This window comes from Panulirus ornatus, chromosome 32, assembly GCF_036320965.1.
Source record: "Panulirus ornatus isolate Po-2019 chromosome 32, ASM3632096v1, whole genome shotgun sequence".
In the NCBI taxonomy this organism is placed as follows: Eukaryota; Metazoa; Arthropoda; class Malacostraca; order Decapoda; family Palinuridae; genus Panulirus; species Panulirus ornatus.
Genome location: NC_092255.1, coordinates 11,444,264 through 11,471,702, shown reverse-complemented (window position 1 = coordinate 11,471,702; position 27,439 = coordinate 11,444,264). Strand labels below are relative to the sequence as shown.

The window sequence follows — 27,439 nt, the reverse complement described above, 5'->3', positions numbered from 1 at the left end:
TTTTCTAAGTATTCCTCACATACATTCTTCAAAGCAAACACCTGATCCACACATTCTCTACCACTTCTGAAAAGACTCTGGTCTTCCGCAATCTGATGCTCTGTACATGCCTTCACCCTCTCAATCAATACCCTCCCATACAATTTCCCAGGAATACTCAACAAACTTATACCTTTGTAATTTGAACACTCACCTTTATCTCCTTTGCCTTTGTGCAATGGCACTATTCATGCATTCCGCCAATCCTGAGGCACTTCACCATGAACCATACACACACATTGAATATCCTCACCAACAAGTCAACAACTCAGTCACCCCCTCTTTGATAAATTCCAATGCAATACCATCCAAACCCGCCGCCTTGCCGGCTTTCATCTTCCGCTAAGCTTTCGCTACCTCTTCTCTGTTTACCAAACCATTCTCCTTGACCTCACTTCTCACACCAACCCGACCAAAACACCCTATATCTGCCACTCTATCATCAAACACATTCAACAAACCTTCAAAATACTCACTCCATCTCCTCACTTCATCACTAGTTATTACCGCCCCATTAGCCCTTTTAACCAATATTCCCATGTGTTCTTTTGTCTCCCCTATCCATGGGATCGGGGAGAAAGAATGCTTCCCACGCATTCCCCACGTGTCGTAAAAGGCGACTAAAGGGCACGGGAGCTGGGACTAAAATCCCTCCCCTCTTTGTATCGTTACTTTCTAAAACAGAAGGAGTCATGCAGAGAGTGCTCATCCTCCTCGAAGGCTCAGATTGGGGTATCTGAATGTGTGTGGATGTAACAAAGATGAGGAAAAAGGAGAGATAGGTAGGGTGTTTAAGGATAGGAACCTGGATGTTTTGACTCTGAGTGAAGCGAAACTCAAGGGTAAAGGGGAAGAGTGGTTTGAGAATGTCTTGGGAGTAAAGTCAGCGGTTGGTGAGAGGACAAAAGCAAAGGAAGGAGTAGCACTACTCCTGAAGCAGGAGTTGTAGGAGTATGTGATAGTGTAAGAAAGTAAACTCTAGATTGATATGGGTAAAACTGGGTGATTATTGGTGCCTATGAGCCTGGTCATGAGAAGAACGATCATGAGAGGCAAGTGTTTTGGGAGCAACTGAGTGAGTGTGTTAGCAGCTTTGATGCACGAGACCGGGTTATAGTGATGGGTGATTTGAATGGAAAGGTGAGTAATTTGGCAGTTGAGGGAATAATTGGTGTACATTAGGTGTTCAGTGTTGTAAATGGAAATGGTGGAGAGCTTGTAGATTTATGTGCTGAAAAAGGACGGTGATTGGGAATACCTGGTTTAAAAAGAGAGATATACATAAGTATACGTATGTAACCAGGAGCGATGGCCAGAAAGCGTTACAGGATTACGTGTTAATTGATAGGCGCGTGAAAGAGAGACTTTTGGATGTTAATGTGCCAAGAGGTGCAACTGGAGGGATGTCTGATCGTTATCTTGTGGAGGCGAAGGTGAAGATTTGTAGAGGTCTTCAGAAAAGAAGAGAGAATGCTAGGGTGAAGAGAGTGGTGAGGGTATAAATATAAGTGTGTAAGTATAAGTATAAGTATGAGAGTATAAGTATACGTATGTAACTAGGAGAGATGGCCAGAGAGCGTTATTGAATTATGTGTTAATTGATAGGTGGAGGCGAAGATGAAGATTTGTAGAGGTTTTCAGAAAAGAAGAGAGAATGTTGGGGTGAAGAGATTGGTAAGAGTAAGTGAGCTTGGAAAGGTGACTTGTGTGAGGAGGTACCAGGAGAGATTGAGTGCAGAATGGAAAAAGGTGAGAGCAAAGGACGGAAGGGGAGTGGGGGAGGAATGGGATGTATTTAGAGAAGCAGTGATGGCTTGTGCAAAAGATGCTTAGCTGTTGTGTTGTCTTTGTGTTAATGTTTTTGGGGAGGGAAGTAAATGTCATAAGTGTGTTTTATGTTTCTCTTAGAATAGTTATTTTGTTCATAAGGAGAGACTGGGGTTGTAAGCTGGATTCATGTATCTCTGGGTTAATAAAGTGACTAAAGCATTCTTCTCTAGATGAGCCATTGTTCTGATTTTGCAATGTAGTGCTGTATGTTTGTTAATGCTTACTATGGTGTCAGGGTGTTTTGATGTGATTGTAGGGTCGTCTGCTCTTGAAAAAAAAATCGTGTTGCGTTTTGCTAGAGGTAATGGGAAGTCGTGTGGAAAGAGAATGGAGAGAGTTGGGAATAGAACTGAATCTTATTGTCATTTTTAAGGGCTTTAGAAGTGAAGCCATTGTGAATGACTGACTTGACGGCCAACAACTTTCTAGCATTGCAGTAGAGGGTGGTGTCAAGTATCTTGTGTAAGGATGTGTCGGGGGACAATATTGAATGCTTTGTTGATATTGCCACTAGTACTGAGCAGGAAGGGAGTTTATGGTTTGTTGAATCCATTTTGTATCTGTTGTAGTCAGTGTGTGGAGTGGTGGTGGAGTATTTTGAAGTGAAGCCATGTTTTGTGTTGCTTTATGTTTTATGCATATGTTGCCCTCGGACCTCTATCTAAGAAAGGGTCCAGGTGTTATCAAAGCCTCTACATCCCAAGAATGCGCAACTTAGAGAAGAAGGAAAATGAAATCTTTTGGAGTGAGTTCTTTGAGGAAAATGTAGTCCCAGTGATCCAGCCTCGCCAAAGGTGACTTTTCACTCATGATATAACCTCATGGAAGCGGAGTCATGCACAAATCACACTTGCCCAGATGGTCAACTTCCTATACTTATGCCAAAACCCTTTCATATCTTATCAAAATCCCAAACTGCTTCTTACCCGAGATATAAAAAAGATAACTAGGGTGACATCAATAAGCAGATATATTTTCAAAAAGAGATACAGGTGGCACAGCAAAAAAAATGGTCTCAGGAAATATCGTCATAATTCACAACTGAAGCATAATTCCTATCACTTAAGTCGACCCAGTAACCCACAAACCTTTATCAATCTTCTGACAGAATTTTAGGAAGCACCTTTACTGGGATGAGGTGAATGAAGAGGCTGTAAGACCAATAAGGTGGAGGATGGCAGAAGCTAAGAAGGCGATGATAGTGTGAGGTACGCACATCAAAATAAATAAGTACCTTTTTTTTCTTAGGCTATTGCTTACAAAATTCATTTCTGAATGACAGAATATAACTGATTTTCATGAAAATATTACCAAAAAATCAATCTATGGATTCAACAGAAAATGTGGTACATATAATTACAGGGCACTTTACTGCAAATCACTTTACAGTGATGCTACTACTTTTGTGAATTATGAACCATTGCAACACAAACCTCGCCAGGTGGTAGAGTGACCCGCAGTGTATCGAGACAGACTTCCCCAGAACTTTTTAAAGGGGAAGTAAATGTTTATCGTTGTGTTACTGGAGTGATAGTTTTCATACATAGTGCTCTGACAAGAAAATAGTGAAATTGGAAAAAAAATGTAGCTTAGACATTGAAGCTTATTCTCTCATTGAAATGTGAACAAAGGGAGTTTTTTTTTTTTTTTCAAAGTGATAGAGATGGAAAGCAAAAAGGTGCTTTTCATAAATGTACTGGAAAAGTTGAGGTCCAGATAAATTTTTGGTCTGTCAAGGCTTTATTATGGCGAATGACCAACTACCTACCCTCATGTATCCAAGATATGGTTGTACTTTGTGTAATGAAGACAATTGAGAAACACCATAAGCCAATATTCCAGTTTCATGATAAGAGAAGTAGACCAGGCAGTATGATACAGTGGTTAAATTGATGAAAACTACTATTGACGTTTGTGTAAATAAATTATACATTTCCCTTTTCCATAGCAAGAGGTTGAACCATTATGTGACATTCATTTTCATTTCATTTCAAGCTAGAAGTTTCAGTTTTCTAAATTATTTCTTACATTTTTCATAGCGTGGGCTATGGATAGAGTTGTGCGCAGGAGGATGGATGTGCTGGAAATGAGATGTTTGAGGACAATGTGTGGTGTGAGGTGGTTTGATCGAGTAAGTAATGTAAGGGTAAGAGAGATGTGTGGAAATAAAAAGAGCGTGGTTGAGAGAGCAGAAGAGGGTGTTTTGAAATGGTTTGGGCACATGGAGAGAATGAGTGAGGAAAGATTGACCAAGAGGATATATGTGTCGGAGGTGGAGGGAACGAGGAGAAGAGGGAGACCAAATTGGAGGTGGAAAGATGGAGTGAAAAGGATTTTGTGTGATCGGGGCCTGAACATGCAGGAGGGTGAAAGGAGGGCAAGGAATAGAGTGAATTGGAGCGATGTGGTATACAGGGGTTGACGTGCTGTCAGTGGATTGAATCAAGGCATGTGAAGCGTCCAGGGTAAACCATGGAAAGCTGTGTAGGTATGTATTTTGCGTGTGTGGACGTGTGTATGTACATGTGTATGGGGGGGGGGTTTGGGCTATTTCTTTCGTCTGTTTCCTTGCGCTACCTCGCAACCGCGGGAGACAGGGACGAGGTATAAAAGAAAAAAAAAGAAAAAAGAAAAAAAAATATATATATATATATATATATATATGTATGTGTATATGTGTGTGTGTGTATGTGTATATATATATATATATATATATATATATATATATATATATATATATATATATATATATATATATATATATATATATATATATATATATATATATATATATATATATATATATATATATATATGTGTTATCCCTGGGGATAGGGGTGAAAGAATACTTCCCACGCATTCCTCACGTGTCGTAGAAGGCGACTAGAGGGGACGAGAGCGGGGGGCCAGAAATCCTTCCCTTCTTGTAATTTTTTAACTTTCTAAAAAATGGGAAACAGAAGGAGTCAGGCGGGGAGCGCTCATCCTCCTCGTAGACTCAGATTGGGGTATCTAAATGTGTGTGGATGTAACCAAGATGTGAAAAAAGGAGAGATAGGTAGTATGTTTGAGGAAAGGAACCTGGATGTTTTGGCTCTGAGTGAAACGAAGCTCAAGGGTAAAGAGGAAGAGTGGTTTGGGAATGTCTTGGGAGTAAAGTCAGGGGTTAGTGAGAGGACAAGAGCAAGGGAAGGAGTAGCAGTACTCCTGAAACAGGAGTTGTGGGAGTATGTGATAGAATGTAAGAAAGTAAATTCTCGATTGATATGGGTAAAACTGAAAGTTGATGGAGAGAGATGGGTGATTATTGGTGCATATGCACCTGGGCATGAGAAGAAAGATGATGAGAGGCAAGTGTTTTGGGAGCAGCTGAATGAGTGTGTTAGTGGTTTTGATGCACGCGACCGGGTTATAGTGATGGGTGATTTGAATGCAAAGGAGACTAATGTGGCAATTGAGGGAAAAATTGGTATACATGGGGTGTTCAGTATTGTAAATGGAAATGGTGAAGAGCTTGTAGATTTATGTGCTGAAAAAGGACTGGTGATCGGGAACATCTGGTTTAAAAAGCGAGATATACATAAGTATACGTATGTAAGTAGGAGAGATGGCCAGAGAGCGTTATTGGATTACGTATTAATTGACAGGCGCGCGAAAGAGAGACTTTTGGATGTTAATGTGCTGAGAGGTGCAACTGGAGGGATGTCTTATCACTATCTTGTGGAGGCTAAGGTGAAGATTTGCATGGGTTTTCAGAAAAGAAGAGTGAATGTTGGGGTGAAGAGGGTGGTGAGAGTAGGTGAGCTTGGGAAGGAGACTTGTGTGAGGAAGTACCAGGAGAGACTGAGTACAGAATGGAAAAAGGTGAGAACAATGGAAGTAAGGGGAGTGGGGGAGGAATGGGATGTATTTAGGGAATCAGTGATGGATTGTGCAAAAGATGCTTGTGGCATGAGAAGTGTGGGAGGTAGGTTGATTAGAAAGGGTAGTGAGTGGTGGGATAAAGAAGTAAGATTATTACTGAAAGAGAAGAGAGAGGCATTTGGACGATTTTTGCAGGGAAATAATGCAATTGAGTGGGAGATGTATAAAAGAAAGAGACAGGAGGTCAAGAGAAAGGTGCAAGAGGTGAAAAAGAGGGCAAATGAGAGTTGGGGTGAGAGAGTATCATTAAATTTTGGGGAGAATAAAAAGATGTTTTGCAAGGAGGTAAATAAAGTGCGTAAGACAAGGGAGCAAATGGGAACTTCAGTGAAGGGCGCTAAAGGGGAGGTGATAACAAGTAGTGGTGATGTGAGAAGGAGATGGAGTGAGTATTTTGAAGGTTTGTTGAATGTGTTTGATGATAGAGTGGCAGATATAGGGTGTTTTGGTCGAGGTGGTTTGCAAAGTGAGAGGGTTAGGGAAAATGATTTGGTAAAGAGAGAAGAGGTAGTAAAAGCTTTGCGGAAGATGAAAGCCGGCAAGGCAGCAGGTTTGGATGGTATTGCAGTGGAATTTATTAAAAAAGGGGTTGACTGTATTGTTGACTGGTTGGTAAGATTATTTAATGTATGTATGACTCATGGTGAGGTGCCTGAGGATTGGCGGAATGCGTGCATACTGCCATTGTACAAAGGCAAAGGGGATAAGAGTGAGTGCTCAAATTACAGAGGTATAAGTTTGTTAAGTATTCCGGGTACATTATATGGGAGGGTATTGATTAAGAGTTGAAGGCATGTACAGAGCATCAGATTGGGGAAGAGCAGAGTGGTTTCAGAAGTGGTAGAGGATGTGTGGATCAGGTGTTTGCTTTGAAGAATGTATGTGAGAAATACTTTTTTATGGATGCATTTATGGATCTGGAAAAGGCGTATGATAGAGTTGATAGAGATGCTCTGTGGAAGGTACTAAGAATATATGGTGTGGGAGGCAAGTTGTTAGAAGCAGTGAAAAGTTTTTATCGAGGATGTAAGGCATGTGTTCGTGTAGGAAAAGAGGAAAGTGATTGGTTCTCAGTGAATGCAGGTTTGCGGCAGGGTGTGTGATGTCTCCATGGTTGTTTAATTTGCTTATGGATGGGGTTGTTAGGGAGGTGAATGCAAGAGTTTTGGAAAGAGGGGCAAGTATGCAGTCTGTTGTGGATGAGAGAGCTTGGGAAGTGAGTCAGTTGTTGTTCGCTGATGATACAGTGGTGGTGGCTGATTCATGTGAGAAACTGGAGAAGCTGGTGACTGAGTTTGGTAAAGTGTGTGTAAGAAGAAAGTTAAGAGTAAATGTGAATAAGAGCAAGGTTATTAGGTACAGTAGGGTTGTGGGTCAAGTCAATTGGGAGGTAAGTTTGAATGGAGAAAAACTGGAGGAAGTAGTGTTTTAGATATCTGGGAGTGGATCTGGCAGCGGATGGAATCATGGAAGCGGAAGTGAATCACAGTGTGGGGGAGGGGGCGAAAATTCTGGGAGCCTTGAAGAATCTGTGGAAGTCGAGAACATTATCTGGGAAAGCAAAAATGAGTATGTTTGAAGGAATAGTGGTTCCAACAATGTTGTATGGTTGCGAGGCGTGGGCTATGGATAGAGTTGTGCGCAGGAGGATGGATGTTTGAGGACAATATGTGGTGTAAGGTGGTTTGATCGAGTAAGTAATGTGAGGGTAAGAGAGATGTGTGGAAATTAAAAGAGCGTGTTCGAGAGAGCAGAAGAGGGTGTTTTGAAATGGTTTGGGCACATGGAGAGAATGAGTGAGGAAAGATTGACCAAGAGGATATATGTGTCGGAGGTGGAGGGAACGAGAAGTGGGAGACGAAATTGGAGGTGGAAAGATGGAGTGAAAAAGATTTTGAGTGATCGGCGCCTGAACATGCAGGAGGGTGAGAGGCGGGCAAGGAATAGAGTGAATTGGATCGATGTGGTATACCGGGGTCGACGTGCTGGGGTAAACCATGAAAAGTTCTGTGGGGCCTGGATGTGGAAAGGGAGCTGTGGTTTCGGGCATTATTACGTGACAGCTAGAGACTGAGCGTGAACGAATGGGGCCTTTGTTGTCTTTTCCTAGCGCTACCTCGCACACATGAGGGGGGGAGGGGGATGTTATTCCATGTGTGGCGAGGTGGCGATGGGAATAAATAAAGGCAGACAGTATGAATTATGTACATGTGTATATATGTATATGTCTGCGTGTGTATAAATATATGTGTACATTGAGATGTATAGCTATGTATATTTGCGTGTGTGGACGTGTATTTATATACATGTGTATGGGGGTGGAATGGGCCATTTCTTTCGTCTGTTTCCTTGCGCTACCTCGCAAACGCGGGAGACAGCGACAAAGCAAAAATAATGATCATAATGATAATAATATATATATATATATATATATATATATATATATATATATATATATATATATATATATAAATATATATATATATATATATATATATATATATATATATATATATATATATATATATATATATATATATATATATATATATATATATATATGTATGTATGGTTTGGTCACATGGAGAGAATGAGTGAGGAAAGATTGACAAAGAAGATATATGTGTCAGAGGTGGAGGGAACGAGAAGTGGGAGACCAAATTGGAGGTGGAAAGATGGAGTGAAAAAGATTGCAGAAGTGTGTAAGGCGTGCAAGGAATACAGTGAATTGGAACGATTTGGTATACCGGGGTGGACGTGCTGTCAATGGATTGAACCAGGGCATGTGAAGCGTCTGGGGTAAACTATGGAAAGTTCTAAGGGGCCTGTATGTGGAAAGGGAGCTGTGGTTTCGGTGCATTATTACATGACAGCTAGGGACTGAGTGTGAACGAATATACATATATATATATATATATATATATATATATATATATATATATATATATATATATATATATATATATATATATATATATATATATATATTTCTTTCAAACTATTCGCCATTTCCCGCATTAGCGAGGTAGCGTTAAGAACAGAGGACTGGGCCTTTGAGGGAATACCCTCACCTGGCCCAATTCTCTGTTCCTTCTTTTGGAAAATTGAAAAAAAAAAAAAAAAACCGAGAGGGGAGGATTTCCAGCCCCCCGCTCCCTCCCCTTTTAGTCGCCTTCTACGACACGCAGGGAATACGTGGGAAGTATTCTTAATCCTCTATCCCCAGGGATAATATATATATATATATATATATATATATATATATATATATATATATATATATATATATATATATATATATATATATATATATATAGTTGTTAACATGGAAAACTACAAAAGTTACCAAATAAAACGTAAGGGTATAGTGGTAACAATAGCATTCACAACTAAATATAACGCTCAAAGTCATGTACAGTGAAACAACGTCGGAGACACAAGTAAGCCAAAGAAAGTTATTCTAATTAGTCTTTATTCATCAGCTTGACCAGGCCACAGAACACATCAGATCTAGCCAACTTGTTTTATAAACATCGTCTCTGTGCTGTGTTTAGTAAACGGGTGAAGTTTAAATGTGATATGTGATACCTGGCCGGATCTTGTTTTTGTTTCAGAAGTGGACCCTCATATGGAGGCGTCAGAGCCCTGCACGCTACGGACAGGGGAACAGGGTCGATGTCTGAATATTCACTATTGCCTGTCGATGCTTGGAACTTCTCGTCAAGACCATCCCTTGAGATGTGGCGTCGACGGATACATTCTCATTGTTTGCTGTCCAATTCCGGAAGGTAAGATCCTAATGGGAATATCATCCTACACTTATGGTAATAAGATTATGAAAATTTGTGTTTCCAATAATGTTTTTTAAGATGATGAAAGTAATTTCTAAAGACAGAAATTTGGTCTTCCCGTTTGGTCTTCAAATCAGTCATGGAATAATTTGAGACTGAAATTGTAATTTCAATCAGTATTTATCCTAAAATCTAGTATAGATTCGTTATGATGTTTGGTCTTTACGGCCATCTTCCCAAGATTGTGATGTTTTCTTTAACGAATTAAACAACATCCAACCCCCCATTGGATTTAAGATTGAATGGGAAAAAGAAGGCAAATTGTCGTTTCTTGATGTGTTGATAACTAGAGAATCTGATCATTTGTTCTGAGTGTTATATTCACTATTTTTCAGTACATGATTCTTCTGTTCATAACGTCAGTAGTTATTTCTATGTTTTTAAGAGCATTACTATATGTACTCCTATAAGTCTAGTAGCCTAATGCAGTCATATAAGACGTATGTTTCGGCAATTATGTTTGTGGTTTGTGAATAATGCTCACTGGAAAGCTAAGAAGACATTTTATGTATCTAGTAACAAAAATGTGAAAAATGATGAGAAGTCTAAATTTTTAGTGTTACCCTATTCTTCTTAACTTAGCTTGTATAAGATAGGTACTAAAAAAAAAAAAAGCTGCTAAAGTTGCCTTCCGATACAATAACACTATCAGTAAGCCTAATTTTCATCAGAAATTTGGGAGTATTTACGCCGTCAAATGCAAGGCAAGAAAAAATGTGTTCATTGGCCTGACCGGTAAAACAGTAACTGAGAGATGCTATTGGCATCGTCATTCAGTAGGCAGGGATGACCACAGAAATGCGATTGATAAACACTCATGAAAACGATCACCCTGTAGACCTTAACAACCCAATCACATTGTACCCCTCTTCTGATCATGCTACCCGTAACGTCATTGAATCTGCCTTGATTGCTAATCATAAGAACTTTAATTGTCCCCAAGTAAATTAAAACATCCTATCATCAACCAAATAATTATGAAAGAATTATCGAGAAAGAATAACATAAGAGAAATAGTCGAACGCACATCTTGTTTCCCAGCCAACCCCCCCCCCCCCCCTCCTCCCACATACATATAACCCCCCCTTAACCATATGGCACCCACTTCACTTTCCCTTTAACGGTCAGGCCAGTGAGTAGCCAAGAATGACAGAGAAGAGATGGATTTTTTTCTGGTGATGTTGGCATCTAAAAGGTTTTCTTTTTGAATTGTTTGTGTAGCTCCGGTCAAAATTCACTCGACACCTGGCATCTGGCAGACGTTGTAAACATATAGTAACCGTGGTATTCATTCGCGGTTCCGAAAGCATTTGTAAGGGACAATGCTATTGACTAATTGCTGTTGAGCGCTCTTTGTATATTACAGACAACAGCACAGCTATGACTTTGTCAAAATTTAGGTAATCAGTTGGAAATCTCTAAAAACAGCGTACATTATACTGACGAATCGAATATACGAGCAGCACAGGTGTAATGCTTTAGAAATAAATATCAGACACACAAAACTACAAAGGACAGCGGACGATACAGTGTGACGTTCGTGAGGAAATACAACGATGGATGTGAAACTCTGGCATAAGAAATTATCTATCCACTATCTAGCGATAGCCGGACGCTACATGAAGTAAAGCTTGTATCTATCCTAATATTGTGTGTCAATTCCCTGATTTTAATAAAGAAAAAGGCAAACTTCCTACATTTATTGCCTACTGATCATCCCGACATTCAGCTATCAGAGGGTTGCCATCGCTTTTTCATTTTGATTATGCATTACGTTTTTATACACATGTTGGCTGAATCATCTGTAGCTGGTGTAAGGACTATAGTGATACATCTATGCTTTAGTATCTTTCACATATTCATCGCTGTTTCATTTCATCCATCTGAGCATGAATCGCGAGGGTGGTCGCATTTTGCTTATGGTTATTACCGGCGTAAAACTTTAGAGCATTTATTTCCAATTCCCTAACCCTCTTTTCTCCCAAACTGTCTGTAATCACTTCATATATACATATATATATATATATATATATATATATATATATATATATATATATATATATATATATATATACATTTCAACTTTCTAAAAGGGAAAACAAAAGGAGAACAAAAGGAAACAAATCCTCGAAGGCTCAGACTGGGGTGTCTAAATGTGTGTTGATGTATCCAAGATGAGAACAAAGGAGAGATAGGTAATATGTTTGAGGAAAGTAACGTGGATCTTTTGGCTCTGAGTGAAACGAAGCTCAAGGGTGAAGGGGAAGAGTGTGAAAAAGTATAGTATGGGTAAAAATGTGCATGAGAGAGATGCCTATGCACCTGGGCATGAGAAGAAAGATCATGAGAGTCAATTGTTATGGGAGCAGCTGGCTCAGTGTGTTAGTAGTTTTGATGCACGAGACCGGGTTATAGTGATGGGTAATTTGAATGCAAAAGCGAGTAATGTAGCAGTTGAGGGAATAATTGGCGTACATTGGGTGGTCAGTGTTGTAAATGGAAATGGTGAAGAGCTTGTAGATTTGTGTGCTGAAAAAGGACTGATGATTGGGAATACCCGGTTTAAAAAGAGAGATATGCATAATCATACGTACGTAGGTAGGAAAGATGGCCAGAGAGCGTTATTGGATTACGTGTTAACTGACAGGCGCGTGAAAGAGAGATTTTTGGATGTTAATGTGCTGAGAGGTGCAACTGGAGCGATGTCTCATCATTATCTTGTGGAGGCGAAGGTGAAGATTTGCAGAGGTCTTCAGAGAAAAAGAAAGAATGTTGGCGTGAAGAGAGTGGTGAGAGTAAGTGAGCTTGGAAAGAGACTTGTGTGAGGAAGTACCCGGAGACATTGAGTACAGAAAGGAAAAGGAAGAGAGCAAAGGACGTAAAGGGAGTGGGGGAGGAATGGGATGAATTTATGGAAGCAGTGATGGCTTGCGCAAAAGATGCTTGTGGCATGAGAAGCGTGGGAAGTGGGCAGATTAGAAAGGGTAGTAAGTGGTGGGATTAAGAAGTAAGATTATTAGTGAAACAGAAGAGAGAGGCAATTGGACGAGTTCTGCAGGGAAGGAGTGCAAATAACTGGCAGAGGAGTAAAAGAAAGAGGCAAGAGGCCAAGAGAAAGGTGGAAGAGGTGAAAAAGAGGGCAAATGAGAGTTGTGGTGAGAGAGTATCATTAAATTAAAGGAGAATAAAGAGATGTTTTGGAAGGAGGTAAATAAAGTGCGTAAGACAAGAGAACAAATGGAAACATCTGTGAATGGGGCTAAGATGAGGTAATGATAAGTAGTGGTGATGTGAGAAGGAGATGAAGTAAGTATTTTGAAGGTTTGTTGAATGTGTTAGATGATAGAGTGGCAGCTATAGGGTGTTTTGGTCGAGGTGGTGTGCGTAGTGAAAGGGTTAGGGAGAATGATTTGGTAAACGGAGATGTAGTAAAAGCTTTACAGAGGATGAAAGCCGGCAAGGCAGGGGATTTGGATGGTATTGCAGTGGAATTTATCAAAAAAGGGGATGACTGTGTTGTTGACTAGTTGGTAAGGATATTTAATGTATGAATGACTCATGGTGAGGTGCCTGAGGGTTGGCGGAATGTATGCATAGTGCCATTGTACAAAGGCAAAGGGGATAAATGTAAGTGCTCAAATTTCAGATATATAAGATTGTTGAATATTCCTGGGAAATTATATGGGAGAGTATTGATTAAGAGGGTGAAAGCATGTACAGAGCATCAGATTGGGAAAGAGCAGTGTGGTTTCAGAAGTGGTAGAGGATGTGTGGCTCAGGTGTTTATTTTGAAGAATGTATGTCAGAAATACTTAGAAAAACAAATGGCTTTGGATGTAGCATTTATAGATTTGGAGAAGGCATATGATAGAGTTGATAGAGATGCTCTGTGAAAGGTATTAAGAATATATGGTGCGGGAGGCAAGTTGCTAAAAGCAGTGAAAAGTTTTTATCGAGGATGTAAGGTATATGTACGAGTTGGAAGAGAGAAAGTGATTGGTTCTTATTGAAAGTAGGTTTGCGGCAGGGATGCGTGATGTATCATTGGTTGTTTAATTTGTTTATGGATGGGGTAGTTCGGGAGGTGAATGCAAGAGTTTTGGAAAGAGGGGCAAATATGCAGTTTGTTGGGGATGAGAGTGCTTGGGAAATGAGTCAGTTGTTGTTCGCTGATGATACAGCGCTGGTGGCTGATTCGGGTGAAGAACTGCAATAGCTGGTAACTGAGTTTGGTATAGTGTGTGAAAGAAGAAAGCTGAGTGTAAGCAAGGTTATTAGGTACAGGAGGGTTGAGGGACAAGTCAACTGGGAGGTAAATTTGAAAGGAAAAGACCTGGAGGAAGTGAATTGTTTTAGATATCTGGGAGTGGATTTGTCAGCGGATGGAATCATGGAAGCGAAAGTGAGTCACAAGGTGGGGGAGGGGGCAAAAGTTCTAGGAGCGTTGAAAAATGTCTGGAAGGCGAGAACATTATCTCGGAAAACAGAAATGGGTATGTTTGAAAGAATAGTGGGTCCAACAATGTTATATGGTTGCGGAAGAGGGTGGATGTGTTGGAAATGAGATGTTTGAGGATAATATGTGGTGTGAGGTGGTTTCATCGATTAAGTAATGAAAGGGTTAGAGAGATGTGTGGTAATAAAATGAATGTGGTTGAGAGAGCAGAAGAGGGTGTTTTTAAATGGTTTGGTCACGTGGACTGAATCAGTGAGGAAAGATTGACAAAGAGGATATATGTGTCAGAAGTGGAGGGAACGAGAAGAAGAGAGATCAAAATGGAGGTGGAAGGATGGAGTGAAAAAGATTTTGAGCGATCGGCGCCTGAATATGCAGGAGGGTGAAAGGCGTGCAAGGAATAGAGTGAATTGGAACGATGAGGTATACCGGGGTCGACGTGCTGGAATGGACTGAACCAGGGCATGTGAGGCGTCTCGGGTAAACCATGGAAAGTTTTGTGGGGCTTAGATGTGGAAAGGGAACTGTCGTTTCGGTGCATTATACATGACAGCTAGAGACTGAGTGTGAAAGAATGTGGCTAAAATGCTATCTGCTGGCTATGTGCGCCTGTTGGGAAATGACCGATGTAGACCCCTTTGCTCGACCAAAGTGCGGTGAGGGGTATTCGCGTACATAGTACATAGCATAGCCTGCCAGTAGCATTCCCGCCTATTTCAGAGAGGTCCCGGGTTCGATCCCGGATGTTGGGGGTTTGTATGTTCTATGAAGGAGCGCGTTCCTATGCACTTTGTTTATATATATATATATATATATATATATATATATATATATATATATATATATATATATATATATATATATATATATATGTATATATATATATATATATATATATATATATATATATATATATATATATATATATATATATATATATATATATATATATATATATATATATATATATATGATAGAGATGCTCTGTGGAAGGTATTAAGAATATATGGTGTGGGAGGAAAGTTGTTAGAAGCAGTGAAAAGTTTTTATCGAGGATGTAAGGCATGTGTACGTGTAGGAAGAGAGGAAAGTGATTGGTTCTCAGTGAATGTAGGTTTGCGGCAGGGGTGTGTGATGTCTCCATGGTTGTTTAATTTGTTTATGGATGGGGTTGTTAGGGAGGTAAATGCAAGAGTTTTGGAAAGAGGGGCAAGTATGAAGTCTGTTGGGGATGAGAGAGCTTGGGAAGTGAGTCAGTTGTTGTTCGCTGATGATACAGCGCTGGTGGCTGATTCATGTGAGAAACTGCAGAAGCTGGTGACTGAGTTTGGAAAAGTGTGTGGAAGAAGAAAGTTAAGAGTAAATGTGAATAAGAGCAAGGTTATTAGGTACAGTAGGGTTGAGGGTCAAGTCAATTGGGAGGTGAGTTTGAATGGAGAAAAAATGGAGGAAGTGAAGTGTTTTAGATATCTGGGAGTGGATCTGGCAGCGGATGGAACCATGGAAGCGGAAGTGGATCATAGGGTGGGGGAGGGGGCGAAAATCCTGGGGGCCTTGAAGAATGTGTGGAAGTCGAGAACATTATCTCGGAAAGCAAAAATGGGTATGTTTGAAGGAATAGTGGTTCCAACAATGTTGTATGGTTGCGAGGCGTGGGCTATGGATAGAGTTGTGCGCAGGAGGATGGATGTGCTGGAAATGAGATGTTTGAGGACAATGTGTGGTGTGAGGTGGTTTGATCGAGTAAGTAACGTAAGGGTAAGAGAGATGTGTGGAAATAAAAAGAGCGTGGTTGAGAGAGCAGAAGAGGGTGTTTTGAAGTGGTTTGGGCACATGGAGAGGATGAGTGAGGAAAGATTGACCAAGAGGATATATGTGTCGGAGGTGGAGGGAACAAGGAGAAGAGGGAGACCAAATTGGAGGTGGAAAGATGGAGTGAAAAAGATTTTGTGTGATCGGGGCCTGAGCATGCAGGAGGGTGAAAGGAGGGCAAGGAATAGAGTGAATTGGATCGATGTGGTATACCGGGGTTGACGTGCTGTCAGTGGATTGAATCAAGGCATGTGAAGCGTCTGGGGTAAACCATGGAAAGCTGTGTAGGTATGTATATTTGCGTGTGTGGACGTATGTATATACATGTGTATGGGGGGGGGGTTGGGCCATTTCTTTCGTCTGTTTCCTTGCGCTACCTCGCAAACGCGGGAGACAGCGACAAAGTATAATAAAATAAAATAAATATATATATATATATATATATATATATGTATATATGAATATATATATATATATATATATATATATATATATATATATGTATATATATATATATATATATATATATATATATATATATATATATATATATATATATATATATATATATATATATACATATATATATATATATATATATATATATATATATATATATATATATATACATATATATATATATATATATATATATATATATATATATATATATATATATATATATATATATACATATACAAACAATGTGTATGGTTAAGAAAGATGTGTGGTAGTAAAAAGAGTGTGGTTGAGAGAGCAGAAGAGGGTGTTTTGCAATGGTTTGGTCACATAGAGAGAATGAGTGACGAAAGATCGACAAAGTGGATATATGTGTCAGAAGTGGAGGGAACGAGGAGAAGTGGGAAAACAAATTGGAGGTGGAAAGATGGAGTGAAAATGATTTTGAGTGATCGGAGCCTGAATATGCAGTAGGGTGAAAGGCGTGCAAGCAATAGAGTGAATTGGAACGATGTGGTATACCGGGGTCGACGTGCTGTCGATGTATCGAACCAGAGCATGTGAAGCGTCTGGGGGTAAACCATGGAAAGTTGTGTGGGGCCTGGATGTGGAAAGGGTGCTGTGGTTTCCGTGGATTATAATGACAACAAGAGACTGAGTGTGAACGAATGTGGCCTTTGTTGTCTTTTCCTAGCGTACCTCAGGAACATGCGGGGGGAGGGGGTTGTTATTTCATGTGTGGCGGGGTGGCGATGGGAATGAATAACGGCAGACAGTATGAATTATGTACATGTGTATATATGTATTTGTCTCTGTGTGTATATATATGTATACGTTGGGATGTGTAGGTATGTATATTTGCGTGTGTGGACGTGTATGTATATAATGTGTATGTGGGTGGGTTGGGCCATTCTTTCGTCTGCTCCCTTGCGCTGCCTCGCTAACGCGGGACACAGCGACAAAGCAAAATATATAATATAATAATATATATATATATTTTTTTTTTTTTTTTTTTGCTTTGTCGCTGTCTCCCGCGTTTGCGAGGTAGCGCAAGGAAACAGACGAAAGAAATGGCCCAACCCACCCCCATACACATGCATATACATACGTCCACACACGCAAATATACATACCTACACAGCTTTCCATGGTTTACCCCAGACGCTTCACATGCCTTGATTCAATCCACTGACAGCACGTCAACCCCGGTATACCACATCGCTCCAATTCACTCTATTCTTTGCCCTCCTTTCACCCTCCTGCATGTTCAGGCCCCGATCACACAAAATCTTTTTCACTCCATCTTTCCACCTCCAATTTGGTCTCCCTCTTCTCCTCGTTCCCTCCACCTCCGACACATATATTCTCTTGGTCAATCTTTCCTCACTCATTCTCTCCATGTGCCCGAACCATTTCAAAACACCCTCTTCTGCTCTCTCAACCACGCTCTTTTTATTTCCACACATCTCTCTTACCCTTACGTTACTTACTCGATCAAACCACCTCACACCACACATTGTCCTCAAACATCTCATTTCCAGCACATCCATCCTCCTGCGCACAACTCTATCCATAGCCCACGCCTCGCAACCATACAACATTGTTGGAACCACTATTCCTTCAAACATACCCATTTTTGCTTTCCGAGATGGAGTGAGTATTTTGAAGGTTTGTTGAATGTGTTTGATGATAGAGTGGCAGATATAGGATGTTTTGGTCGAGGTGGTGTGCAAAGTCAGAGGGTTAGGGAAAATGATTTGGTAAACAGAGAAGAGGTAGTAAAAGCTTTCCGGAAGATGAAAGCCGGCAAGGCAGCAGGTTTGGATGGTATTGCAGTGGAATTTATTAAAAAAGGGGGTGACTGTATTGTTGACTGGTTGGTAAGGTTATTTAATGTATGTATGACTCATGGTGAGGTGCCTGAGGATTGGCGGAATGCGTGCATAGTGCCATTGTATAAAGGAAAAGGGGATAAGAGTGAGTGCTCAAATTACAGAGGTATAAGTTTGTTGAGTATTCCTGGTAAATTATATGGGAGGATATTGATTGAGAGGGTGAAGGCATGTACAGAGCATCAGATTGGGGAAGAGCAGTGTGGTTTCAGAAGTGGTAGAGGATGTGTGGATCAGGTGTTTGCTTTGAAGAATGTATGTGAGAAATACTTAGAAAAGCAAATGGATTTGTATGTAGCATTTATGGATCTGGAGAAGGCATATGATAGAGTTGATAGAGATGCTCTGAGGAAGGTATTAAGAATATATGGTGTGGGAGGCAAGTTGTTAGAAGCAGTGAAAAGTTTTTATCGAGGATGTAAGGCATGTGTACGTGTAGGAAGAGAGGAAAGTGATTGGTTCTCAGTGAATGTAGGTTTGCGGCAGGGTTGTGTGATGTCTCCATGGTTGTTTAATTTGTTTATGGATGGGGTTGTTAGGGAGGTGAATGCAAGAGTTTTGGAAAGAGGGGCAAGTATGAAGTCTGTTGGGGATGAGAGAGCTTGGGAAGTGAGTCAGTTGTTGTTCGCTGATGATACAGCGCTGGTGGCTGATTCATGTGAGAAACTGCAGAAGCTGGTGACTGAGTTTGGTAAAGTGTGTGAAAGAAGAAAGTTAAGAGTAAATGTGAATAAGAGCAAGGTTATTAGGTACAGTAGGGTTGAGGGTAAAGTCAATTGGGAGGTGAGTTTGAATGGTGAGAGGCTGGAGGAAGTGAAGTGTTTTAGATATCTGGGAGTGGGTCTGGCAGCGGATGGAACCATGGAAGCGGAAGTGGATCATAGGGTGGGGGAGGGGGCGAAAATTCTGGGAGCCTTGAAGAATGTGTGGAAGTCGAGAACATTATATATATATATATATATATATATATATATATATATATATATATATATATATATATATATATATGTATATATATATATATATATATATATATATATATATATATATATATATATATATATATATTTTTCCTTATTTTTTTCAAACTATTCGCCATTTCCCGCATTAGCGAGGTAGCGTTAAGAACAGAGGACTGGGCCTTTGAGGAAATACCCTCACCTGGCCCAATTCTCTGTTCCTTGTTTTGGAAAATTAAAAAAAAACGAGAGGGGAGGATTTCAAGCCCCCCGCTCCCTCCCCTTTTAGTCGCCTTCTACGACACACAGGGAATACGTGGGAAGTACTCTTAATCCCCTATCCCCAGGGATAATATATATATATATATATATATATATATATATATATATATATATATATATATATATATATATATATATATATATATATATATATATATATATATATATATATATATATTGGAAAGGATCACAATTTTGCGCGTGATAATAATCACATCATCAAGGGAGACAAAAGAGAAAAATATAACAGTCAGCTGATATAAAAATGTCGTCCTAGCTTCGTCTCTTCGATGTATATCAACTGATTGTTATATTTCTCTCTTGTATCTCCCCTGATGATGTGATTATTACTCAAATGTGCAGTTGGGAACTTTCCGTGTTTCATTTTTCCCGTGGACTCATAGGAATATATATATATATATATATATATATATATATATATATATATATATATATATATATATATATATATATATATATATATATATATATATATATATATATTTTTTCCGCTGTCTCCCGCGTTTGCGAGGTAGCGCAAGGAAACAGACGAAAGAAATGGCCCAACCCACCCCCACACACATGTATATGCATACACGTCCACACACGCAAATAAACATACTTACACAGCTTTCCATGGTGTACCCCAGACGCTTCATATGCCCTGATTCAATCCACTGACAGCACGTCAACCCCGGTATACCACATCGATCCAATTCACTCTATTCCTTGCCCGCCTTTCACCCTCATGTATGTTCAGGCCCCGATCACTCAGAACCTTTTTCACTCCATCTTTCCACCTCCAATTTGGTCTCCCACTTCTCCTTGTTCCCTCCACCTCCGACACATATATCCGCTTGGTCAATCTTTCCTCACTCATTCTCTCCATGTGCCCAAACCATTTCAAAACACCCTCTTCTGCTCTCTCAACCACACTCTTTTTATTTCCACACATCTCTCTTACCTTACATTACTTACTCGATCAAACCACCTCACACCACACACTGTCCTCAAACATCTCATTTCCAGCACATCCACCCTCCTGCGCACAACTCTATCCATAGCCCACGCCTCGCAACCATACAACATTGTTGGAACCACTATTCCTTCAAACATACCCAATTTTGCTTTCCGAGATAATGTTCTCGACTTCCAAACATTCTTCAAGGCTCCCAAGATTTTCGCCCCCTCCCCCACTCTATGATTCACTTCCGCTTCCATGGTTCCATCCGCTGCCAGATCCACTCCCAGATATCTAAAACACTTTACTTCCTCCAGTTTTCCTCCATTCAAACTTACCTCCTAATTGACTTGACCCTCAACCCTACTGTACCTAATAACCTTGCTCTTATTTACATTTACTCTTAACTTTCTTCTTTCACACACTTTACCAAACTCAGTCACCAGCTTCTGCAGTTTCTCACATGAATCAGCCACCAACGCTGTATCATCAGCGAACAACAACTGACTCACTTCCCAAGCTCTCTCATCCACAATAGACTTCATTCTTGCCCCTCTTTCCAAAACTCTTGCATTCACCTCCCTAACAATCCCATCCATATACAAATTAAACAACCATGGAGACATCACACACCCTTGCCGCAAACCTACATTCACTGAGAACCAATCACTTTCCTCTCTTCTTACACGTACTCATGCCTTACATCCTCGATAAAAACTTTTCACTGCTTCCAACAACTTCCCACCCACACCATATATTCTTAATACCTTCCACAGAGCATCTCTATCAACTCTATCATATGCCTTCTCCAGATCCATAAATGCTACATACAAATCCATTTGCTTTTCTAAGTATTTCTCACATACATTCTTCAAAGCAAACACCTGATCCACACATCCTCTACCACTTCTGAAACCACACTGCTCTTCCCCAATTTGATGCTCTGTACATGCCTTCACCCTCTCAATCAACACCCTCCCATGTAATTTACCAGGAATACTCAACAAACTTATACCTCTGTAATTTGAGCACTCACTCTTATCCCCTTTGCCTTTGTACAATGGCACAATGCACGCATTCCGCCAATCCTCAGGCACCTCACCATGAGTCATACATACATTAAATAACATTACCAACCAGTCAACAATACAGTCACCCCCTTTTTTAATAGATTCCACTGCAATACCATCCAAACCTGCTGCCTTGCCAGCTTTCATCTTCCGCAAAGCTTTTACTACCTCTTCTCTGTTTACCAAATCATTTTCCCCAACCCTCTCACTTTGCACACCACATCGACCAAGACACCCTATATCTGCCACTCTCTCATCAAACACATTCAACAAACCTTCAAAATATTCACTCCATCTCCTTCTCACATCACCACTACTTGTTATCACCTCCCCATTTGCGCCCTTCACTGAAGTTCCCATTTGCTCCCTTGTCTTACGCTGTTTATTTACCTCCTTCCAGGACATCTTTTTATTCTCCCTGAAATTTAATGCTATATATATATATATGTATATATATATATATATATATATATATATATATATATATATATATATATATATATATATATATATATATATATATATTATTTTATTTATTTTCATTTTGCTTTGTCGCTGTCTCCCGCGTTAGCGAGGTAGCGCAAGGAAACAGACGAAAGACTGGCCCACCCCGCCCACATACGCATGTATATACATACACGTCCACACATGCAAATATACATACCTATAAATCCCAATGTACACATATATACACACACACAGACATATACATATATACACATGTACATAATTCATACTGTCTGCCTTTATTTGTTCCCATCGTCACCTCGCCACACATGAAATAACAACCCCCTCCCCACTCATGTGTGAGAGAGTATCATTAAATTTCAGGGAGAATAAAAAGATGTTTTGGAAGAAGGTAAATAAAGTGCGTAAGACAAAGGAGCAAATGGGAACTTCAGTGAAGGGGGCAAATGGGGAGGTGATAACAAGTAGTGGTGATGTGAGAAGGAGATGGAGTGAGTATTTTGAAGGTTTGTTGAATGTTTTTGATGATAGAGTGGCAGATGTGGGGTGTCTTGTTCGAGGTGGTGTGCAAAGTGAGAGGGTTAGGGAAAATGATTTGGTAAATAGAGAAGAGGTAGTAAAAGCTTTACGGAGGATGAAAGCCGGCAAAGAAGCAGGTTTGGATGGCATTGCAGTGGAATTTATTAAAAAAGGGGGTGACTGTATTGTTGGCTGGTTGGTAAGGTTATCTAATGTATGTATGACTCATGGTGAGGTGACTGAGGATTGGCGGAATGCTTGCATAGTGCCATTGTACAAAGGCAAAGGGGATAAGAGTGAGTGCTCAAATTACAGATGTATAAGTTTGTTGAGTATTCCTGGTAAATTATATGGGAGGGTATTGATTGAGAGGGTGAAGGCATGTATAGAGCATCAAATTGGGGAAGAGCAGTGTGGTTTCAGAAGTGGTAGAGGATGTGTGGATCAGGTGTTTGCTTTGAAGAATGTATATGAGAAATACTTAGAAAAGCAAATGGATTTGTATGTAGCATTTATGGATCTGGAGAAGGCATATGATAGAGTTGATAGAGATGCTCTGTGGAAGGTATTAAGGATATATGGTGTGGGAGGCAAGTTGTTAGAAGCAGTGAAAAGTTTTTATCGAGGATGTAAGGCATGTGTACGTGTAGGAAGAGAGGAAAGTGATTGGTTCTCAGTGAATGTAGGTTTGCGGCAGGGGTGTGTATGTCTCCATGGTTGTTTAATTTGTTTATGGATGGGGTTGTTAGGGAGGTGAATGCAAGAGTTTTGGAAAGAGGGGCAAGAATGAAGTCTATTGTGGATGAGATAGCTTGGGAAGTGAGTCAGTTGTTGTTCGCTGATGATACAGCGTTGGTGGCTGATTCATGTGAGAAACTGCAGAAGCTGGTGACTGAGTTTGGTAAAGTGTGTGAAAGAAGAAAGTTAAGAGTAAATGTAAATAAGAGCAAGGTTATTAGGTACAGTAGGGTTGAGGGTCAAGTCAATTGGGAGGTAAGTTTGAATGGAGGAAAACTGGAGGAAGTAAAGTGTTTTAGATATCTGGGAGTGGATCTGGCAGCGGATGGAAGCATGGAAGCGGGAGTGAATCATAGGGTGGGGGAGGGGGCGAAAATCCTGGGAGCCTTGAAGAATGTTTGAAAGTCGAGAACATTATCTCGGAAAGCAAAAATGGGTATTTTTGAAGGAATAGTTGTTCCAACAATGTTGTATGGTTGCGAGGCGTGGGCTATGGATAGAGTTGTGCGCAGGAGGGTGGATGTGCTGGAATTGAGATATTTGAGGACAATATGTGGTGTGAGGTGGTTCGATCGAGTAAGTAATATAAGGGTGAGAGAGATGTGTGGAAATAAAAAGAGTGTGGTTGAGAGAGCAGAAGAGGGTGTTTTGAAATGGTTTGGTCACATGGAGAGAATGAGTGGAGAAAGATTGACCAAGAGGATATATGTGTCAGAGGTGGAGGGAACGAGGAGAAATGGGAGACCAAATTGGAGGTGGAAAGATGGAGTGAAAAAGATTTTGAGTGATCGGGGCCTGAACATGAAGGAGGGTGAAAGGCGGGCAAGGAATAGAGTGAATTGGAACGATGTGGTATACCGGGGTCGACGTGCTGTCAGTGAATTGAACCAGGGCATATGAAGCGTCTGGGGTAAACCATGCAAAGTGTGTGGGGCCTGGATGTGGAAAGGGAGTTGTGGTTTCGGTGCATTATTACATGACAGCTAGAGACTGAGTGAGAAGGAATGGGGCCTTTAGTGTTTTTCCTAGCGCCACCTCGCACACATGAGGGGGGAAGGGGTTGTTATTCCATGTGTGGCGAGGTGGCGATGGGAACAAAGAAAGGCAAACAGTATGAATCATGTACATGTGTGTATATGTATGTGTCTGTGTGTGTATATATATGTGTACATTGAGATGTATAGGTATGTATATTGTGCATGGGTGGACATATATGTATATGCATGTGTATGTGGGCGGGTTGGGCCAGTGTTTCGTCTGTTTCCTTGCGCTACCTCGCTAACGCGGGAGACAGCGACAAAGCAAAATAAATATACAATAATATATTGATGTTATTAAGCTTGTTAACTAAATCTAAATTGTTCATGACATTAGAATTTGAAATCTTACCCACTAATGGGCTCAATAAAGAATTAACCACTTTGACAATTTATTTGTGATGGAGCCCAATGAACTCACTATAGGTCTTGCTGGAAAATTTTGCGTATGTAGTTTTCTAAGTCCATATATATATATGGCAATGAATGGGATAAAGATGACAACCTTTTGATGCGAGAACCATCGCCTTTCAACAACAACTTCAGTTCTTTATGAGAATGAGAATATATTTTCCAACAAGACCTATGGTAAGTCCAGTAGGCTCCATCACATGAATTGTCAAAGTGGTTTGTTAGTGTATCATTTCTCCGTGGACTCATAGGAATATATTTGATCACGCGCCAAACTGTGATCCTTTTTGCTGTGTGTGTATATATATATATATATATATATATATATATATATATATATATATATATATATATATATATATATATATATATATATATATATATATATATATATATATATATATATATGTATATATATATTGGGAGGTGAGTTTGAATGGAGAAAAACTGGAGGAAGTGAAGTGTTTTAGATATCTGGGAGTGGATCTGTCAGCGGATGGAACCATGGAAGCGGAAGTGGATCATAGGGTGGGGGAGGGGGCGAAAATTTTGGGAGCCTTGAAAAATGTGTGGAAGTCGAGAACATTATCCCGGAAAGAAAAAATGGGTATGTTTGAAGGAATAGTGGTTCCAACAATGTTGTATGGTTGCGAGGCGTGGGCTATGGATAGAGTTGTGCGCAGGAGGATGGATGTGCTGGAAATGAGATGTTTGAGGACAATGTGTGGTGTGAGGTGGTTTGATCGAGTGAGTAACGTAAGGGTAAGAGAGATGTGTGGAAATAAAAAGAGCGTGGTTGAGAGAGCAGAAGAGGGTGTTTTGAAATGGTTTGGGCACATGGAGAGAATGAGTGAGGAAAGATTGACCAAGAGGATATATGTGTCGGAGGTGGAGGGAACGAGGAGAAGAGGGAGACCAAATTGGAGGTGGAAAGATGGAGTGAAAAGGATTTTGTGTGATCGGGGCCTGAACATGCAGGAGGGTGAAAGGAGGGCAAGAAATAGAGTGAACTGGAGCGATGTGGTATACAGGGGTTGACGTGCTGTCAGTGGATTGAATCAAGGCATGTGAAGCGTCCGGGGTAAACCATGGAGAGCTGTGTAGATATGTATATTTGCGTGTGTGGACGTGTGTATGTACATGTGTATGGGGGGGGGTTGGGCCATTTCTTTCGTCTGTTTCCTTGCGCTACCTCGCAAACGCGGGAGACAGCGACAAAGTATAAAAAAAAAAAAAAAAAAAAATATATATATATATATATATATATATATATATATATATATATATATATATATATATATATATATATATATATATATGTTATATGTATATATATATATATATATATATATATATATATATATATATATATATATATATATATATATATATATATATATATATATATATATATTTTTTTTTTTTTTTTCATACTATTCGCCATTTCCCGCGATAGCGAGGTAGCGTTAAGAACAGAGGACTGGGCCTTTGAGGGAATATCCTCACCTGACCCCCTTCTCTCTTCCTTCCTTTGGAAAAAAAAAAAAAGAAAAACGAGAGGGGAGGATTTCCAGCCACCCGCTCCCTTCCCTTTTAGTCGCCTTCTACGACACGCAGGGAATACGTGGGAAGTATTCTTTCTCCCCTATCCCCAGGGATATATATATATATATATATATATATATATATATATATATATATATATATATATATATATATTTTTTTTTTTGCTTTGTCTCTGTCTCCCGCGTCTGCGAGGTAGAGCAAGGAAACAGACGAAAGAAATGGCCCAACCAACCCCCATACACATCTATATACAAACGTCCACACACGCAAATATACATACCTACACAGCTTTCCATGGTTTACCCCAGACGCTTCACATGCCCTGATTTAATCCACTGACAGCACGTCAACCCCGGTATACCACATCGATCTAATTCACTCTATTCCTTGCCCTCCTTTCACCCTCCTGCATGTTCAGGCCCCGATCACACAAAATCTTTTTTACTCCATCTTTCCACCTCCAATTTGGTCTCCCACTTCTCCTCGTTCCCTCCACCTCCGACACATATATCCTCTTGGTCAATCTTTCCTCACTCATTCTCTCCATGTGCCCAAACCATTTCAAAACACCCTCTTCTGCTCTCTCAACCACGCTCTTTTTATTTCCACATATCTCTCTTACCCTTACGTTACTTACTCGATCAAACCACCTCACACCACATTTTGTCCTCAAACATCTAATTTCCAGCACATCCATCCTCCTGCGCACAACTCTATCCATAGCCCACTCCTCGCAACCATACATTATTGTTGGAACCACTATTCCTTCAAACATACCCATTTTTGCTTTCCGAGATAATGTTCTCGACTTCCAAACATTCTTCAAGGCTCCCAGGATTTTCGCCCCCTCCCCCACCCTATTATCCACTTCCGCTTCCATAGTTCCATCAGCTGCCAGATCCACTCCCAGATATCTAAAACACTTTACTTCCTCCAGTTTTTCTCCATTCAAACTTACCTCCCAATTGACTTGACCCTCAACCCTACTGTACTTAATAACCTTGCTCTTATTCACATTTACTCTTAACTTTCTTCTTTCACACACTTTACCAAACTCAGTCACCAGCTTCTGCAGTTTCTCACATGAATCAGCCATCAGCGCTGTATCATCAGCGAACAACAACTGACTCACTTCCCAAGCTCTCTCATCCCCAATAGACTTCATA

General features: G+C 40.1%; 1 protein-coding gene across 1 annotated transcript in view; it reads left to right on the top strand.

Annotated features, from left to right (window-relative positions):
* LOC139758947 (uncharacterized) overlaps positions 1-27,439 on the top strand; it is a 179,256-nt gene that overhangs the window by 60,176 nt on the left and 91,641 nt on the right. Inside the window, exon 2 of the mRNA XM_071680763.1 lies at positions 9,408-9,581. Within this exon, the coding sequence (XP_071536864.1) occupies positions 9,408-9,581 (174 nt within the window). The remainder of the gene's footprint in view (positions 1-9,407; positions 9,582-27,439) is intronic.